The sequence below is a fragment of the Lampris incognitus genome, chromosome 1 (genome assembly GCF_029633865.1).
Source record: "Lampris incognitus isolate fLamInc1 chromosome 1, fLamInc1.hap2, whole genome shotgun sequence".
NCBI lineage: Eukaryota > Metazoa > Chordata > Actinopteri > Lampriformes > Lampridae > Lampris > Lampris incognitus.
Window position 1 is genome coordinate 102893297 of NC_079211.1, and position 19909 is coordinate 102913205.

At 45.0% G+C, this 19909-nt stretch overlaps 1 protein-coding gene across 1 annotated transcript; it reads right to left on the bottom strand.

The window, feature by feature from the left end:
- Positions 1 to 687: 687 nt before the first annotated feature.
- On the bottom strand, positions 688 to 16134 carry nipsnap1 (nipsnap homolog 1 (C. elegans)). Its single transcript, XM_056286484.1, has 10 exons — positions 15896 to 16134; positions 11527 to 11654; positions 10796 to 10841; positions 10263 to 10357; positions 9968 to 10038; positions 8916 to 9056; positions 3834 to 3865; positions 3615 to 3709; positions 2741 to 2824; positions 688 to 1141 (listed from the first exon to the last, which is right to left on the bottom strand). The coding sequence occupies exons 1-10, from the start codon at positions 15964 to 15966 to the stop codon at positions 1077 to 1079; spliced, it is 828 nt and encodes a 275-aa protein (XP_056142459.1). The 5' UTR covers positions 15967 to 16134; the 3' UTR covers positions 688 to 1076.
- Between the last annotated feature and the right edge of the window lie 3775 nt (positions 16135 to 19909).

The following is a 19909-nucleotide window of genomic DNA, read 5'->3' on the forward strand; positions in this document are numbered from 1 at the left end:
ATATCTTAGACCAGGGAATGGCTTTTATATTACATTGCCTGTGTCAGTCATATAATTTGCTTTAGAATAGAGTTTATTGAGTGTGTCTGTGAGAGTCAAAGTGTGTGTGCACATGAGGTGCCGTTATTTCAATAAATCTAAAAACACTAATTAAAGCCAAAATCGAATCAGTTGTTGTTGTCTGCGGGCAAAGCAATGGTCCTGCTGTGTCAGTCTGGTAGCTTCCATGTGTTATATTACAGTGCTATGGGGGGGGGGGTGTCGCGAACACCAACCTGATTATTCTGGGAGGTCGTGACTTGAAAAGGTTGAGATCCACTGACTTAAATGACCTTTGAAATGACATTTTTCTTTATATACTAGGGAGGTAGAGCAGGCTAGTATCTTTATTCATGTCAAAAAGACATCTCTCAGTCATACCTATAAATCTAAATATGATCTCATTCAGTAGAATGTATAAACACATGCTCATGATGGCACGCCCTCTTAGGGTTACAGCAGCGGTTGGAAACCAGACAAATGACCAATCAAGTAGCTATCAAAAAACCAACAACAGTAAATAAACAGGTCATCAAGTAGTTAGACTTGCATCCTCCTTGTATTGAAATGCTACAAAGTATTGTCTTGATGAATGCTCAATAATCCAGGTAAGAAAATCAAAGAAGGTTGAATCAGTTCATCTGGATACAATGTTTATTGACAGATACATTTCATCACTCAACTACGTGACATGTCACGTAGTTGAGTGTTATTTTAAACATCTGAAGAAGGAAAAAAAAATATCACATTTTTGTTCACATTTCTGATTTCTGAAATATCAGTAGTTCAATATTCCTAAAATATGTACAGTACAATATCTATTGCCACGCATACCATATTGACTATGGTGCATATTTGATTGTAGAAGATGCCTTGTAGTTGACATTTGCAATATCAAATGTGCGGGGGGGGGGGGGCAAAAAAAATAATTTTACAATGAGCAAAATTAAACTTTGCTACTGGTCAGTACACCAATGAGTGAATAAATTAGATTTCCACTGGTTCATGACATCCAGGCTGTGGCTTGAGCCTCCTCCTCACTGTAATGGGGAGCTCTTGGTGGGAATCATTATTCTGGACTCCATGCTTCTGATCAGAGGCACTGGTGAGGAACACATAGAAACATTTTAAGGGTTTAGTGTTCCACTTTTATAAGCATAAGTAAAAAAAAAGGATTAAAAAATCAATTCAGGTTGTAATAGCATTGATGTCACCACTGGATGGATTCTCTCCATTCTCAATATATTTTTGACCACAACGTTTTACCTTTAAGTTTAATTTCCCTCGATTGAAACCCTTCAAAAGACCTAGTCTCGAGCCCTTGCCTCCAATAATCTACAGGCCAGTCTTTCAACTGTTGTGTTCATACAAGGTCTTTACAAAAACCTATCTCCACCACCTGGGTAGGTAATCTAAAATTGTGCGATCATATCTTCACTTTTCGATTACTTCACAGCAGAAATTGTTAGGGTTACAAGGACCAGCTCTATCTAGTAGCCAGTGCTGGGGGGATGATCCTTTCCCATTCTTCAAGACCTCAGTGCAATGTTTGATTCCACAGAAAATACCATTATATTAGATGGCCTAACACGTTCTGGTTCAATTTCTGTTTTTCTGACATCAGAACAGCTAACTTGGATGCAATGGTTTTTAGTCAGCACAGACAATTATTATTCATCTTTAGCAGATACTACATGAGGCATCCCACAGGGCTTCATTCGGGAATTAAAATGACTCTTCATTTTTCAGAAAAGTTACATGCGAGTACTAAATCCAGCAATGCAAAGGTTCTAGCCATTCTAATAAACTGGCTCGGCGACATGAAGCACCAGATGGCACCACACTGTCATGAACTGAATGAAACCACATCATCCTTTTGGCTGCAATCTTCATTGCCATGAATGAGGAAGGCTACTCTGTCCATAAATGTAAGCCTAAACTGAGAACTAAGGTAATTTTTTTTTGTTCCGTTTTGGACCCCCCCCCCTTTTCTCCCCAATTGTATCCGGCCAATTACCTCACTCTTTCGAGCTGTCCCAGTCACTGCTCCACCCCCTCTACCGACTCGGGGAGGGCTGCAGACTACCACATGCCTCCTCCGATACATGTGGAGTCGCCAGCCGCTTCTTTTCACCTGACAGTGAGGCATTTCACCAGGGGGACGTGGCGCATGGGAGGATCACACTTATTCCCCCCAGTTCCCCGTTCTCCCTGAACAGGCGCCCCGACTGATCAGAGGAGGCGGAGGCGGAGGCGCTAGTGCAGCGACCAGGACACATAACCACATTCGGCTTCCCACCCGCAGACACGGTCAATTGTGTCTGTAGGGTAACCCAACCAAGCTGGAGGTAACGCGGGGATTCGAACTGACAATCCCCTTGTTGGTAGGCAACGGAATGGACCGCCACACTACCTGGATGCCCTAAGGTAAAACATTTTTAAAGTAAATTTGAGCTTTAACAAACAGGTTAACAGAATTGTCAACGGGCAAACCAAATGTCCACAAGCCAAGCTCAGGGACAGGGGAAAAAATTAAGTTAGCTTTACATCGTCTCATACAAATACCAACCTGTATCCACAAACACACAACACCACAGGCATAACGGTGCAGTTTACGTCTGCATGAGGCACGTAGGCCCTTTGGCCTAGTTGTATATTTTCCCCTTGAGTGCATCTTGTGTTTGTTATCTCCCCTACCTACCTGTGTAATACACACTGGAGTCCCAACCGTCCTTCAGCCAGGCCAAGTTCCTGGTGTCCTCTCGTGACTGGAGGCTTTTGTAAGCTTTAAACATATGAAACAGAAACCACAAAAACATTAGCATATTCTATGAAGCTTGCATCTATAACACCCTATAAACATCTATAATGCCCTATAAGTGTAGCTATAAGTCATTGTAAGATTCATTATAACCATGTATACGCCCTCACAACACCTCATAACCACCTTTGTGATACAATGTCAATTTAAAATGGATTTATTCATTATAAATATGTCATCATTAGCCTGTTTATCTGTCAGATGTCATAATGCATCATAGCCAACTTGTTTTGCTGAAGCTTTGTAGAGATGCATCATGAGACTTCAGTGTTATTTCAGTCTTCAGCCATAGCCATTAGTCATTGTAATACACATTATGGGAAAGTATGGCCGTTATAGATGCAATAGATGCTTATAGGGCATTATAGATGCTTATAGGGCATTACAGATGCAAGCTTCATAGAAACTGTTACCGAACTTTTTTTCCCCCATTTCTTCAAAGGGAAAAAGTCGATGTCTCGATAGAAACATAGGCGCTCATGAGAGCAATAAACTGCAAACCCGAACTTTCTACAAGTGCTTTTTTCTTGCAAATATTTGCTGACAGTGTTGTGCCTGGGGAGATTATTATTAAACAGATAAAAAAACAGTTTACACAAACACACCTGATTAAAAGTCAATTTTTTTTCCCACTTTATAAAAGCTCCCTTAACATTTGAAGCATGGCTAGTGCATCTGAGAGTTATGGATTTCTTTTTTTGCCAGTAAAAGCAGTGCCTTTATTGAGACACCATTTGTGTGCACGTGTACTCACCCCATAAGTGATGCACCACGTACAGGTCACCAATCTGTGAGAAAAACCCGCCCACTGCCTCATTGTTTTCCTGTCTGTATTTGATTGCCCTCGCCCTATTATAAGAGGTATAATTAACAAACAAGTACATATAAATAATATTTACATGTGGCACACAGCCAGTATTTACATGACTCATACCAAAAAAACCAAAAAAAATCCAGTTGTACAAAGTCTTACCAGTGGTTTCCCCACTCGATCATGGTTCCTGGCTGAAATGAAGAGCAAAGAGGATAGAGCAGAAAAGTCAAGAAAAAAGAAGGGAAAGAGTCGTGATATGTCTGTGAATGTTCTCATTCATCCAGGTCATAGTTATCCAAAGGAGTTGAATCAAGTGCAACTGGACTTGGTATATATCCGTTTCACGGATATATACCAAGTTGCACTTGATTCAACTCCTTTGAATAAAGAGTCGTGATGAAAAAAATAAAATTGCAGAGCTGCTTCTTGCCTTCAGTAGGGGCACAGCTCCGACACATGAAGGTGTAACAACAGACATGACCCCCCCCCCCTTTTTCTCCCCAATTGTATCCGGCCAACTGCTCCACTCTTCCGAGCCGTCCTGGTCACTGTTCCACCCCCTCTGCTGGTCCAGGGAGGGCCGCAGACTACCACATGCCTCCTCCGATACATTTGGAGTCGCCAGCCGCTTTTCACCTGACAGTGAGGAGTTTCGCCAGGCTGACGTAGCGCGTGAGAGGATCACGCTATTCCCCCCAGTCCCCCCCCCCGAACAGGTGCCCCGTCCGACCAGAGGGGGCGCTAGTGCAGCAACCAGGACTCATACCCTCATCCGGCAACCCACCCGCAGACATGGCCAATTGTGTCTGCAGGGACACCCGACCAAGCCGGAGGTAACACGGGGAATCGAACCGCCGATCCTTGTGTTGGTAGGCAACAGAATAGACCACTACATTACCCGGACGCCCTAACAGCCCTGTGGAGAAACTTTTTGTTAGCCTAAAGGTGGGGGAGTGTAGTAACTTGTGTAATAAACCAGATCCACTTACCTGTATGTCCACTAGGTGGCAGTAGCAGTAAATTGGTTTACCCATTACTACCTCGAACCCTCCCCAGATGTAGTGCTGTTGTGTAATGGATGCCTGCCGAGATGGCTGTGCTGTGTTGTGTTGTGCGCCCAAAAGTTTTCATCAATATACAAGTAAACAAATCCTGTGTGTGTGCTTGTTTCATGTAGTCAAGATACTACATCTTTCGACAGTGTTGTGCTGCATCGACACATCAGCAATGTTTGCTGGGGAAAGAATGACAGCGTTCAATCAGAAAGTCAAAGGTTGTGTTTTCCAAACTATTTTTGACGAAGTTATGACTGAAAAACAAGTCAACGGGGTCATCCAGGACCTGCACAAAGAGATGTTTCATGCACTCCTGTATTTTGGATTTTTGTTGTTTTCTTATTAAATTTACGGGAAAACAAGTCACGTAGAGCCAGGACTGGCTCACAGTGCTTAACCACACAGAAAAGAGGTACAAATCTTAAAACGATGCTCTTTAACTCTCCTTTTTGTGACGAAGGTTCCCATGTTAAGTAGGGAGCTACATGCACGTGTTTTGGCTGTGTGACACTGTTACGGACCTGTGGCGAAACGTGACAGAGGTCCTTATTGGGTACAACCCAAACATTTCCCAAACATTTTTCTGACAACCAACAACTTAAAATAGTCTCGGTGGCTTCAATGGCAGTTAAAAAGACTATTTTGAAGAGCTGGCTCGAACCTATAACCCCAAAGAAATTGTATTTCATGTTTTGTTGACATCTGCATACCAGAAAGGCCCACTGCTAAAATGAACAGCGGTTGTAGTTCATCCCTGTCTAACGGGTCTCATGCTGCTGCAGCAATTCAAACTTTTATGTAAAACATTTCATCTCCACGACCATGTGACTGGTCAACATCATTGGTGGTCACTCAGGATCAAATATGACTGTCCTCCCTCTGGGTCTTCAGGTGGGTGTAGAGGCCGATCCTGTGCCTGACAGCTTTTTACGTGGAGCGGCTGATGCACCTGCAGCCACCACACGGTCCTTGGCGGGGGGGGGGGGGCAGAGTCCAATGGCATGGAGAACCAAGACGTTGGGGACCACCCTCTGTTGTAGCCTTCATCCACCTTCACCGCAGTTTTGACCTGGAGACATCTTCCACCAGCTCCACCGTCGAGGTCTTTGTTGGCTCATGCTTCATCTGGAACTTGCCCCTTGACCTATCCGTCTTGGGTGACCCTACCAGGAGCCACGCTCTGGACGGCATAGCTCTTGGGATCATTGGTACATTCAAGCTTCTCCACCACGGCAAGGTGGTGATCCAGGAGAAGGATGTGATTGGTAAACCATGCTATATAACTGTATTTCATTTTATTATCTTTGACTGATCTTTCTATCCATTATTTACTGTTTTCTCTAATGTAATAACTTCTGTATTATCCATAACTTTTTGCGGTCTCCTTTTATTTTGTGTATGTTGCTTATTTTTTGTTGTTTTTTTTCCTTTAGCTTGCTTACTGTTCTCTCTCTCTCTCTCTCTCTCTCTCTCTCTCTCTCTCTCTCTCTCTCTCTCTCTCTGAGCGGAAGTGCGAGTGAGCGTGCTGAGCAGACGCCTGAGAGCGGTTGTGAGCGTTTTTCTATCTTTTTTGCCATTTTTTCCGTGCAAATATTGTACATGGTGTGTTTTGTAGGGTTACTGGCTTGGTTTGTGTATATAAGGGGGTTTCAAGGGGTTTTGTGTGTGTGCGTGTTTGTGGTCGACCAGCGCTTACTGGGTGGCATGCTAAACGCCGGCATGGAATTTAGCAAACTCACCAGGGAACATGGACTTAATTAAAGTATCGCCTAGTTTTCTGTGTTCGGTGGAGGACTGTGCCCTGGCAGTGGGGGAGGTTGTGGGTCACAGCAGCATTAAATCTGCTGATAGCATGAACGGCGCTGTGGTGATTTTTGTCGACGCTGTAGCCAAGGCACACCAGGTGGTTGAAGCAGCGTTGTTGTTAATGACAGTTTGGTGTCGGTGTTGCCGCTTACCACGCCGTCGACAAGAGTCACCATTTCGAACATCCCGCCGTTCATCTCCGATGAGTTTTTGACAAGAGAGCTGTCGAGGTATGGAAAAGTAGTCTCGTCCATCAGGAAACTGTCTGTCTGGCTGCAAATCGCCGCTGGTGCGCCATGTAGTTTCACACAGACGACAGGTTCACATGATCCTGAACAAACAAGACCAAGACTTGGATGTGGCTTTTAGGGTGAAGGTGGATGATTTTGCCTATGTCATCTTTGTAAGCTCTGGGACCTTGAAGTGTTTTGGCTGTGGGGGAGAGGGTCATTTGGTTCGGGCATGTCCTGAGAAACACTCCTCTGAGGGCAAAACGCAGAGTGAAGCGAGAGGACATGAACAGAGTGAAACCAGGCAGAACAGCGAAGAGACAACAGAAAAGGGACAGAGTCCAGATCACAGCGACAAAACTGAACCACCTAAACAGAGTGAGAAGTCTAAACAGGAATATGTAAATGTTGAAAACAAAGCACAACGTGAACAGGCAATGGTATCAAACACTACAGGTGGAGTTTCAGAAGGTGTAGTGTTGAGCACTGAGGAGGACTTGCTGGAAGACGAAAAAGTCTGTAAGGTTCCTGTGCTGAAGAGAAAGCAAGCAGCTAAAACGAGTGGCTTTCAAGCCAAGAAAGGAGCATTGACAAGGGAGAGAAGCAGGCAGTACGAGGAGCACCTGTCTGGGGATGAGTTGAGTATGGAGGAAGAGGAGGAGGAAGGGGACTGTGGTATAGGCAGCCGGGTACCTGTATTAAAGAAGAAGCAGCCAGAGGTACAAATGTCTAAAGATGAGTTTGAGGAGGATGGTGGTGTAGACAGCCAGACTCACACTTCCCCCCAGTTGTCAGGGGTAGCACAGCAGGAGTACTACGATGCACGCCAAATTAAGAAATTCTTGCAACGAACAAAAAGTTTGAGAAATGTCAAACTTGAGGACTTCTTTGCAGACAAAGAGCTGTTTCAGTACTCTGTTAAATCCCAGATGGGACACAAAGATGGATGCGGCTACACTGATCAGGAGATATACAGGTTACGGAAAATGTTCTGAAAATTAAACAAGAATTACAACATGAAGAGTCAGAGGCAATATAAAGACAAATCATGTCCCGTCCTGGTCAATGTTGTTGATGATGTTTAAGACCAGGCTGGTTGACAAGTGTGTTGCACCGGGCATTCTTCCTCCTGCTGCTGGAGGAGCCACTGATACATGGAACCAGGCTGGTTGTCTATGACTGGTGCCTTCCAGGATTTCCCAGGAACTGTTTCCCTCCCCGACCATCACCCCACAGCGCATAGTTGCTGCAGCAGGATTGGGACTCAACAACACCAAGGCTGTAGCTCAGCTGCTCGACATGAGGTCTCCATGCCGCACACAGGACTTATTTTACAGCTACGATGTAAAAACTGTCTGAAGGAGGTGTTTTTTACGAATACTTGTTTGGACCACCCAATGGGTTTTGTTTTCCCCTGAAACGTTTTTTTGTATGAGCTAGATTATGAAGAGATGATTGTATTTGGGTGTAAGCTGTTGGACTGTTGCGTATTTGGAATAAATGTACTTTTTAAAACTCTCTCTCTCTCTCTCTCTCTCTCTCTCTCTCTCTCTCTACATATATATACTTAGCACAAAAAGTAAGGAAATTTGTGTTTGGTAGATTATTTCTTTCTTGTAACAATGCTTCTTGGCAGTAAATCTTATGGAAAGCCTGTTTATTTCCCTTTTAATGGTGCCACATTTGTAAGGAACATGTATTTGTGGGATGAGCAGCAGAGCTGAGTATGTGGGTTGCGCCCATGAAAAATTTGCCAATCTTCTCTGCCAATGCCAAACAGCTTATTTTACTGTTGCTATTGACTCTTGTTTTGAGCTTCTGGTACCCCAGGTGCTGACACTCAGGTGCCTGATATAAGATTTATTGCCAAGAAGCATTGTTACAACAAAGAAATCATCTACCAAACACAAATTTCCTTATTATTTTTTGTGCTAAGTTTTTATATATGTATATATATATAGTTCCTGCAACAGTTTCTATTTTCATTTCTCTAACGAATAATTGGCGAATCTATATGTTGCAATGATATAGGTTATTTTGTTACAACAACAACAAACAACAACATAGGTAAAATCATCATGAGAACTAAGGCTACAGATTAAATTTCAGTATTTGAGGAGAGTGCTTTCTTTGAGTCATATAGTAGTTACCTTCAGTTTGTAGGAGCGCATTTCATAGATGTTGGGTCCAGATCGGGGCTGAGGCTCATTCCAGAAGCTAAACTCCAGGAGAAGCTGATTCCGCCTTGAAATCAGCATTTTCGCCCTTTCTTTCCGAAACTCCAGATACTCCTTCAGAAGAGAAAAAAAAATTCAAAAAGGTGAAATTGCAAAAACACAAGCAAACAGAATGATAACCAATGCAGAAGCCATTAGGGAATGATAAATCAGCTCCAATTCAAGCAAATCAACTACTACTACTTTTGGCTGCTCCCGTTAGGGGTCGCCACAGTGGATCATCCGTTTCCATCTCTTCCTGTCCTCTGCATCTTCCTCTGTCACACCAGCCACCTGCATGTCCTCTCTCACCACATCCATAAACCTCCTCTTTGGCCTTTCTCTTTTCCTGTTCCCTGGCAGCTCCATATTCAGCATCCTTCTCCCAATATACCCAGCATCTCTCCTCCACACATGTCCGAGCCATCTCAATCTTGCCTCTCTTGCACTGTCTCCAAACCGTCCAACCTGAGCTGTCCCTCTAATATACACGTTCCTAATCCTGTCCTTCATCACTCCCAATGAAAATCTTAGCATCTCTGCCACCTCCAGCTCTGCCTCCTGTCTTTTCGTCAGTGACACTGCCTCCAAACCATATAACATAGCTGGTCTCACAACCATCTTGTAAACCTTCCCTTTAACTATTGCTGGTACCCTTCTGTCGCAAATCACTCCTGACACTCTTCTCCACCCTGCCTGCACTCTCTTCTTCACATCTCTTCTGCACTCCCCATTACTTTGGACAGTTGACCCCAAGTATTTAAACTCATACGCCTTCATCACCTCTACTCCTTGCATCCTCACCATTCCACTGTCCTCCCTCTCATTCACACATGTGTATTCAGTCTTACTCAATTCAAGCAAATCAATTTGATCTTGAATGTGGCTGGTGACACCCCCCCCCCCCATTTCCCCCCAAATTTGTTGTAAAATAACAAACTTGTTGTAAAATAACAAACGCACTTTACAGTCAAAAGACAACCTACCTGGTTATTGTTTAATTTCTTCAGGCATTCGGTCAGGGCTGGGTAGCCTCCTCTGTATCGCCAAAGATGCACTGCACAAATAAAGCAGCAGGTGTCGGTGTTGCACCATATTTCAAAAAGACAACTCGAGCGACGCCTTCACCTTTGAGTGTGATCAATATTTTTCATTTTGCAATTTCTCTATAAAAATACTTTATACACACGCAATATACACAATAACTGACCACCACTGTGCTTATAAGGAAATGTGTGGTTTTTGTTATCTGGTTGCGTGCAGTGCTGGGGTACTTCTTACCAGCTTGGTCCTGGTCCCCGTACCAGGTATTCCAGCTTCCTACCACTTCACATGGGTAGTCCTGGTCGAGACTGAGCTTATTCTGTACCTCAATCCTGAAGTAAAAAAAACCAAAAACCTCACATCACCGTGCAGGGTGGTGTGAGGTTTTACCCAAAATGGACTACTTCATTCACACCACAGGACACCTTATGCAAGCCAGCCTTTGGCGTACTACAGGCTACCGAGATCCGTGTTACCAGGGCAAATGAAAACCCAATTTCTCACTTCTTCTGAAGCACATTTTCTATTAGCTTATTAGTTAATGGTTGGTTAGTCCAATTGAAATTGATTTCGTTTAATTCGCTGGACTTATTTTGACTTAGGTCAAGCGACCACCACCATGAACACGTACCAAAATCCATAAACAATAAGCAAAACAAATGATGCTTAAACCTATTTATGTCACAGAAGGCTGCACACTTAGAGCAAATGATCAACAAGGAGAGCCAAACAGCAAAGCAATGAAAAGCAAATACAAAGAAGACACTCACTCTAGACTGTTATACGCTTCCAGGCACTCTGGCTTGACATTGTGAACTGAGGAAGAAGGAGACCAAAAATGGATGTTTCGTCGTAGTATTTTTTTTAAAAATACAAGCAGTGATCATCCACTGAGGTAATTTCACAGTTCGATATGGCTAGACAAAAAAAAAAAATCCTATAAGCAACAGCAAATCATTTTCAATTGGCTACGCATGACAATGTTCAAATCCCAAGCCCGACATGGTGCGTTGTACCCCATTAAAAAGATCAATAGTGGAAAAGAAGAATGCATTTCTCAAGAACGTGAAGACAAGGCTATGACCGTATAAAGAGGATGAGAATGAAGCAGATGCGTCACACTTCATAGACTTCATACATCTATGTGGTTCAATGCGTGATTATCGATGCTAGCCATTTGCCGCGTGTTCCTGGATACTTAACATTCATCAATGCATTCCCCCGGCCTCAACTCTCGTGCAATGTTTAGTGTACGCCCAAGTCCCCAGGGCCAATACTCATTAAATTATGGCAATTAATTCACTGCTTCCTGTGGAGACAAACCGAATGCCATAGAGATTGCTAAACTGAATTCAATACAATATAGTGTAATTGTATCATATTCGCTTGGATTCGACTCTCCCTAACCCCCCGCTTAAGAGTAAATAAGCATTTCCTCACGGACGGCACGATTACTATTGGCAGGAGTCATGATTGCTGTTGGCAGGAGTTATGTGCCTACATTGCATTTTATACAGGTTACTGGTCTCCTTCTTTGACAAGAGGTTGGAATGGGCGTCTTTCCTGGCATCCACTTTGTGCACAAACAAGGAACGGAACCAGCCTTTGTCGCTGCTCTCTGCAAACCACCTGGAAAACAAACAGGACAACGGAAATGTTAATGAAAAGGCCCTAAAGCAACAACATGGACACAGTGCTAATCACTGTGTGCATAGTGGTTAGCATTGTTGCCTCACAGCAAGAAGGTCCTGGGTTCGAAACCCAGGCCATCCCAGGTCCTTTCTGTGTGGAGTTTGCATGTTCTCCCTGTGTCTGTGTGGGTTTCCTCCGGGTGCTCTGGTTTCCTCCCACCATCAAAAAGACATGCATCTCATCTCATCTCATCATCAGCCGCTACTCCGGGATCAGGTCGCGATGGCAGCAAGCTAAGTAGGGCACTTAAGATGTCCCTCTCCCCAGCTATGCCCTTCCAGCTCCTACTGGGGGATTCCAAGGTGTTCCCAGGCCAGACTGGACATGTAGTCCCTCCAGCGAGTTCTGGGTCTACCCCGGGGTCTCCTCCCAGTAAGACATGCCTGGAAAACCTCCAAAGGAAGGCCCCCTGGAGGCATCCTAATCAGATGCCCGAACCACCTCGACTGGCTCCTTTCGACCGAGGGAGCAGCGGCTCTACTACGAGGTTCCTCCAGATGTACGAGCTCCTCACCCTATCTCTAAGGCTGAGTCCAGACACCCTACGGAGGAAACTCATTTCAACCACTTGTATCCATGATCTCACCCTTTCGGTCACTACCCAAAGCTCATGACCATAGGTGAGCGTTAAAATAAAGATTGACTGGTAAATTGAGAGCTTTGCCTTCTGGTTCAGCTCCCTCTTCACCACAACGGTCTGGTACAATGTCCGCAATACCGCTGATGCTGCACCAATCCGCCCGTCAGTCTCCTGCTCCATCCTACCCTCACTCATGAACAAGACCCTGAGATACTTGAACTCCTTCACTTGAGGCAACAACTCATCCTCAACCCGGAGGAAGCAATTCATCATTTTCCAGTAGAAAACCACGGCCTCAGACTTGGAGGTGCTGCCTCTTACCAGCAATTTCACACTCAGCTGCAAACCTCCTCAGTGTGCGCCGGAGGTCACATTCTGATGACGCCAATAAAATCACATCATCTGTGAAGAGCAGAAATGCAATTCTGAGGTTCCCAAAACGGACACACTCCTCACCTTGGCTGCGCCTTGAGATCCTGTCCATGAATATCACAAACAGAATTGGAGACAAGGGAAAACCTTGGCATAGTCCGACACCCACCGAAAACGTGTTTGACTTTGTGCCAAGAATGTGGACACAGCTCTCACTTGGGTTATACAAGGACCGGATGGCTTACAGAGTGCCCCGGGGTACATGGTCATAAGCCTTCTCCAAGTCCATAAAACACATGTAGACTGGCTGGTCAAACTCCCATGCCTCCCTCAGCACTTTTGCAAGAGTAAAGAGTTGGTCTGTTGTTCCACGGCCAGGACAGAATCCGCATTGTTCCTCCTGGATCTGAGGTTCGACAATCGGTTGGAGCCTCCTTTCCAGCACCCTAGAGTAGACCTTCCCAGGGAGGTTGAGCAATGTGATGTCCGATAATTGAAGCACACCCTCCGGTCCCCTTTTATGTTTTAACCCTAACACGTATGCATAAAGACATGCATGTTAGGGAGTTGGTCAAAATTTAGAGTTGGTCAAATTTAGAGTTGGTCAAAATTTAGACTTGCACTTTTGTTTAACTTCTGCCATTAGAGACTATCTGTTTGTCCTGTACTTGCACTCTTGTGAACTTCTGCTATTAGAAACCACTTTGGGCCACGACCTATATCCAAACGCAAACGAAGAACTGGTCTGGACTGGCGTTCTACCTAAGGTGTAACCACGAGACATTCCGTTTCCCTTTCTCCCTTTCCTGTTTTCTGTGTATAAACATGGCTGCAGGACTATCCGTCTTTGAGCTTCTCTGACAGACTGCATAGCACTCTATTATGACGTTGCTCCTCTTGCAAGAATTAAATTCAGAAAGACAACTCTGCCTCATTTGTCTGGTATTTCAATTCTCACCAGAGACCTTGCAAAGACAAAATATTTTTGTTTCCACAACAGTCCCCAGGTGCTGCAGCTGCCCACTGCTCCTATACAATAATATAGGATAAATGCAAAGAACAAATTTCATTTTAACCTGTAAAATGACAAAAATAGTGTCTTTCTCTCTAAATTATCAGCAACATAATGAAATAAACAAAAGAGGAAACAATGTCATCTAAAAGAGATGTGATTGACAATATTTCTTGAGATATATGAATGATATTGTGGGAGACCATCCCAGCAGTAACTCGGCAGAAGTGCCAGTTCAAACACAACCATTAGCCTAATACTCGTGGGTAATTTCAAGCCTGCCCTTCACCTAACATAAATGTCTTGAACTGTGTGAAATAATCCGAGTATATGGAGGAAACCACGAAACAAATATACAGACAGATAAAATTATACTTACTTTATCTTGGATATCTCAATCCATATTTATGGAAATATCTACTCTCCCCAAAAAAACAGAAACCAAAGAAATAAGACTCGAAACAATAATATCTTTGTGCAGTCAAATCTGTAGTTGCTCCGTTTGGATGGAGAAAAGACGCTATTATGTGGCTGTCAAAGCAACCAGGATGAATCATCTTTACATTATGGTGTGGGTTTAAACTTTATTTGAGTACTAAAACGTAATTACATAATATAATTAGATATGCAATATTTACCAGCCTCAAATATAATATAAAGACTTTTAAAAATGGTAGTACACATATTTTGTTTAAAATTCATGTTTAGGCTATTTTGGAAACAGTGACTGCAAAACACTGCTGTGCAAACAAAACCACATTGTCTTGACAAAATAGCTCTGTAAGCAGGACTTGAAATACTGAATCAACGCATAAATTTTGGAAGCTGTAAACTATCAGGAGACAACTGTGCCAAAAGAATACTTCTGAAATCCTATTCTGATGCAAAGTCATTTCATTGTTAATCTTTGATAGGCTTAAATAGTGAGATAAGATCAACATGGACGTACTGTTCCACCTCCCCCCTTCCATTATTTTTTCCTAAAACGTATTTCTGCACAAATTGGCTTTTCAGCCTAGAGCGTCCCAAAAGAAAAAAACGCACAGTAACAAAGAAGGCAAAGATTTTTAAACAAGAGACAGAATAAGTATATCTCAAACTCCAAGACACCGGGGAAGAGCTTTAGTGTGCATGCTTTGGCTGTGCATTTCCATTAGAAGACAGACAGTGCATCTGTAGGGATCCAGGCAATGAATAATGTCATAAGCATGAGGACGCTGCACACCAACGTCAATCACCACGTCCATTTCTGAAGCCACTTCAGCTGTGAAATTATGAGGGAGATAAGAGTGAAGGCTGGGTGAGAGATTAACCAATACCTTGAGCCTCCAACTCAGTCGAGAGAGAAAAAAATCCATTTGACTGTCGCATTCTCTCAGACTGGCCAACTATAGTAGACTAGATGATCAAAATGACCCATCGAAACAGCCCTCAGCATTAAGATAAATAAACAACAAAAGCAACAACAACAACAACCTTTAGACGTCTGATCCAAAGAAATCCTCTTCAATGTAGAATATTCACTTGGCATCTTCAAATACTCATACTCAATTCTGCACACGCAGGTTTAGGAAATACCTTTTGCACCACTTCTAATAGAGCAAACCACCGGAAACGAGTCCCTTATTGTCAATGTCAATTGTTCTACAATCACGTGTACATGAAATGTAACCACAACATTTAAAATGACTTTGTTTCAAAATAAGTAAGGGTTTTCTCTGAGCATCTGGGACAAGAAGGTGACGCGCGCACCGTTGCGCGTGCACACCGGACAAGTGAGCGGCTCCGGGGACTCGTGCAGCGCCTCGGTGATACAGTAGCTAGCTTAGAGGAGTACGGTTCAAAGTTCAGCGGTCCAGAAACTGATTAAAGTTGATATGGGAAAACTCTCCTGTTGTTTTCTCAGCTTATAACCCCGGTCACGTACCTGTTATTGGGATTAATATAAAATAGTCTAGGCTGAAGCGCTGTTTAATTTGATTTACATTCACATCTGGCCACAGATATTGAACTTGCTGGGCAAAGCACCATTAACTCCCGTAATGGCGAAAATATAATGACACTAATGATAATTAATGACTGGTAAAAGTTTAGGCATGGGCAAAATGATAATAACAATAATAATAATAATAATCATAATAATAACTGAATGGACGCACCCCGACTGAACAAATGAGGTGCGGTGGACCGTCCGGACCACCAAAACATCTTTACCTCGTCACCTGCCGCAGGTTCAGCACGTGTCTGCTGGAGCCCTTACACCACGACAGGCCCTTCGTAGCCATCTTCCTCGGAAAAGTGGACAAGCGTGACTGTGCGGCGTTATGACACGACGTGAGCGCCGAGTGCGCGAGTTATCCTTTAACTTGTCCGTGTCTGACCAGGGAGGGCTGCGCTCGCCGCCGCGCGTTTAAAGGCGCCCGCGTTACGCAGTGCGCAGGGTTCAACGTGCATCATCGATCAGACCGGACCAGTGGAGTGGGACTTCCGCACACCATCCGCCCACCCGTTTCCCAAACCGCTCTTCCCCACTGGGGTCGCGGGACTCTGGAGCCTATCCCAGCATTCACTGGGGCGGAAGGTGGGGAACTTCGTCGGCTACGCGCTTCTGTTCACGACTTTCTTGGATTTGAATTGTTACAGCCACGTAAATTACTTGTATTTCCGATGTCTAATAAATGTACCACAGGAAATATGTATGTATGTGTGTGTGTATGTACGTATGTATGTGTGTGTAGCTGATGATTGCTTATGACATGAAACGGGCTTGTACTACACACACACACACACACACACACACACACATATATGGCCAACTTGGGAGCTGATGACGCACGGAACAGGCTTGTGCTGCTATGAATTAAAGTTTTTTTTCTTCCTACGTCTATCTTAATATTCCGCTCCTCATTTGTTGAGCACTCTCGTCAACACCATTGACGGTTTCTTAAAAAAAAAACGAAACGCTATACATACACTCACCGGCCACTTTATTAGGCACACCTGTCCAACTGCTCGTTAACGCAAATTTCTAATCAGCCAATCACATGGCAGCAACTCAATGCATTTAGGCATGTAGACATGGTCAAGACGATCTGCTGCAGTTCAAACCGAGCATCAGAATGGCGAAGAAAGGTGATTTAAGTGACTTTGAACGTGGCATGGTTGTTGGTGCCAGACGGGCTGGTCTGAGTATTTCAGAAACTGCTGATCTACTGGGATTTTCACGCACAACCATCTCTAGGGTTTACAGAGAATGGTCCGAAAAAGAGAAAATATCCAGTGAGCGGCAGTTCTGTGGGCGAAAATGCCTTGTTGATGCCAGAGGTCAGAGGAGAATGGCCAGACTGGTTCGAGCTGACAGAACGGCAACAGTAACTCAAATAACCACTCATTACAACCGAGGTATGCAGAAGAGCATCTCTGAACGCACAACACGTCGAACCTTGAGGCAGATGGGCTACAGCAGCAGAAGACCACACCGGGTGCCACTCCTGTCAGCTAAGAACAGGAAACTGAGGCTACAATTCACACAGGCTCACCAAAATTGGACAATAGAAGATTGGAAAAACGTTGCCTGGTCTGATGAGTCTCGATTTCTGCTGCGACATTCGGATGGTAGGGTCAGAATTTGGCGTCAACAACATGAAAGCATGGATCCATCCTGCCTTGTATCAACGGTTCAGGCTGGTGGTGGTGGTGTAATGGTGTGGGGGATATTTTCTTGGCACACTTTGGGCCCCTTAGTACCAATTGAGCATCGTGTCAACGCCACAGCCTACCTGAGTATTGTTGCTGACCATGTCCATCCCTGTATGACCACAGTGTTCCCATCTTCTGATGGCTACTTCCAGCAGGATAACGCGCCATGTCATAAAGCTCGAATCATCTCAGACTGGTTTCTTGAACATGACAATGAGTTCACTGTACTCAAATGGCCTCCACAGTCACCAGATCTCAATCCAATAGAGCACCTTTGGGATGTGGTGGACCGGGAGATTCGCATCATGGATGTGCAGCCGACAAATCTGCAGCAACTGCGTGATGCTATCATGTCAATATGGACCAAACTCTCTGAGGAATGTTTCCAGTACCTTGTTGAATCTATGCCACGAAGGATTAAGGCAGTTCTGAAGGCAAAAGGGGGTCCAACCCGGTACTAGCAAGGTGTACCTAATAAAGTGGCCAGTGAGTGTATACACCTTTGTGTGTTGGGCACCCAAGGCTCATCGATGCGCAGGGGCAACGGAAGCTACCCCGTCCGGTCTGAAGTGACAGAGGTCTACCGCGGCACAAGTCACACAGACGTAATGATGATTATGGAAGGAATGTGCCACAACACAGCGCAGCAAGGCATGGATCTCTATAACCACACACCGGCCAGAATGCCCATGAAGACTCCTGTCCACCATCTAAAGTGCCTACCATGGGCACGCGAGAGTCAGAACCGGACCTTGGAGCAGTGGAAGAAGGTCGCCTGGTCTGATCAACCCCGTTTTCCTTTAGATCACGTGGATGGCCGTGTACATGTGCGCCGTTTACCCGGGGAAGTGATGGCACCAGGATGCACCATGGGAAGACGACAAGCCCATGGAGGGATTGCGATGCTCTGGGCAATATTCTGCTGGGAAACCCTGGGTCTGGCCATTCATGTGGACGTCAATCTGACACGTGCCACCTATTTAAACATTACTGCAGACCGGGTGCACCCCTTCACGGCAACTGATGGCAGTGGCCTCTTCCAGCAGGATAATGGGCTCTGCCACACTGCACACATTGCTCAGGAATAGCTTGAGGAGCATGATGAAGTGTTCGAGGTGTTGCCCTGGCCTCCAGATTCTACAGATCTCAACCCGGTTGAGCATCTGTGGGATGTGCTGGATCGACAAGTCCGATCCACGGTGGCTCCACCTCGCAACTTACAGGAGTTGAATGATCTGCTGCTCTAATGTTTTGGTGCCAGATACCACAGGACACCTTCAGGGGTCTCGTGGAGACCATGCCTCAGCGGTTCAGTGCTGTTTAGGTGGCACACGGAGGGCCAAGGGCATATTAGGAAGGTGACAAATTGAAGGAAAAACCTGAATGCTTGACCCCTACAGTGAGGGGTTAGGGGCTCTGTTATGCTGTGGGGGGCATTTTCCTGGCATGGTTTAAGTCCAGCTGTCTCCTTAGAGCAGGCCTGGCCAATTATTTTCCATGGAGGGCCACATGGGAATGTATTTTTGCCATCGCAGGCCAGAATCATATTACAGGATTATACATAATGTGTATGACTGTGTCGACACATATATCTACTGTAGGGCGTCCGGGTGGCGTGGTGGTCTATTCCGTTGCTTACCAACACGGGGATCGGCGGTTCGAATCCCCTCTGTTACCTACCTCCGGCTTGGTCGGGCGTCCCTACAGACACAATTGGCCGTGTCTGCGGGTGGGAAGCCGGATGTGGGTATGTGTCCTAGTCGCTGCACTAGCGCCTCCTCTGATCAGTCGGATTGCCTGCTCGGGGGGGGGGCATGTGGTAGTCTGCAGTCCTCCCCGGATCGGCAAGAGGGGGTGGCGCAGCGACCAGAACGGTTCAGAAGAATGGGGTAATTGGCCGGATACGACTGGGGAGAAGCCCCCCCCCCCAAAAAAGATACATCTACAGTAAATCACGTCCATATAGTTACTTATTTTACTTTTTTTTAACGTGCACAGAAATAAACCCCCACATCCATGTTGTCCTTTTGGTGGGTATTTTCATTATTAAACGTGAGATGAACTACACGGACGGAAAAGTACACTGGGCATTCAGCACCACGGACAGAGCTCCTGTTAACGGGCATGCACAAGAACAGGAGCGAGCTCAACTTTACATTTAAACTGTCCAGCCAGTGTGAGGACGTGAGGTCTGTGGCGGGCGTTGACCAGAGCAGTGGAGTTGCGTATCGTTTCTGACGTCGCCCTGCGCAGGACTGCTGAGAGTTGAAGGTCAGTAAGAGGTGAGCTCTGCCCTGACTTGTAATATTTCGTCACGGAACATGTCTGTTCCCATCCATAGGTTGACCCAAGAGATGCACAGAACCTCGTCAGTGCCGATGTTTAGAGTAGTTCTCCAATCACTGCATCAGATCGATGAGCTCGAGCTGCAGGTCAATGGGGGCGTTATACACGTTGAAGGTGAAAGGAGCGGAGACCAACCAGCGCGTCATTGCAGGGACCAGCATTGCCACTACAATACCCATAACT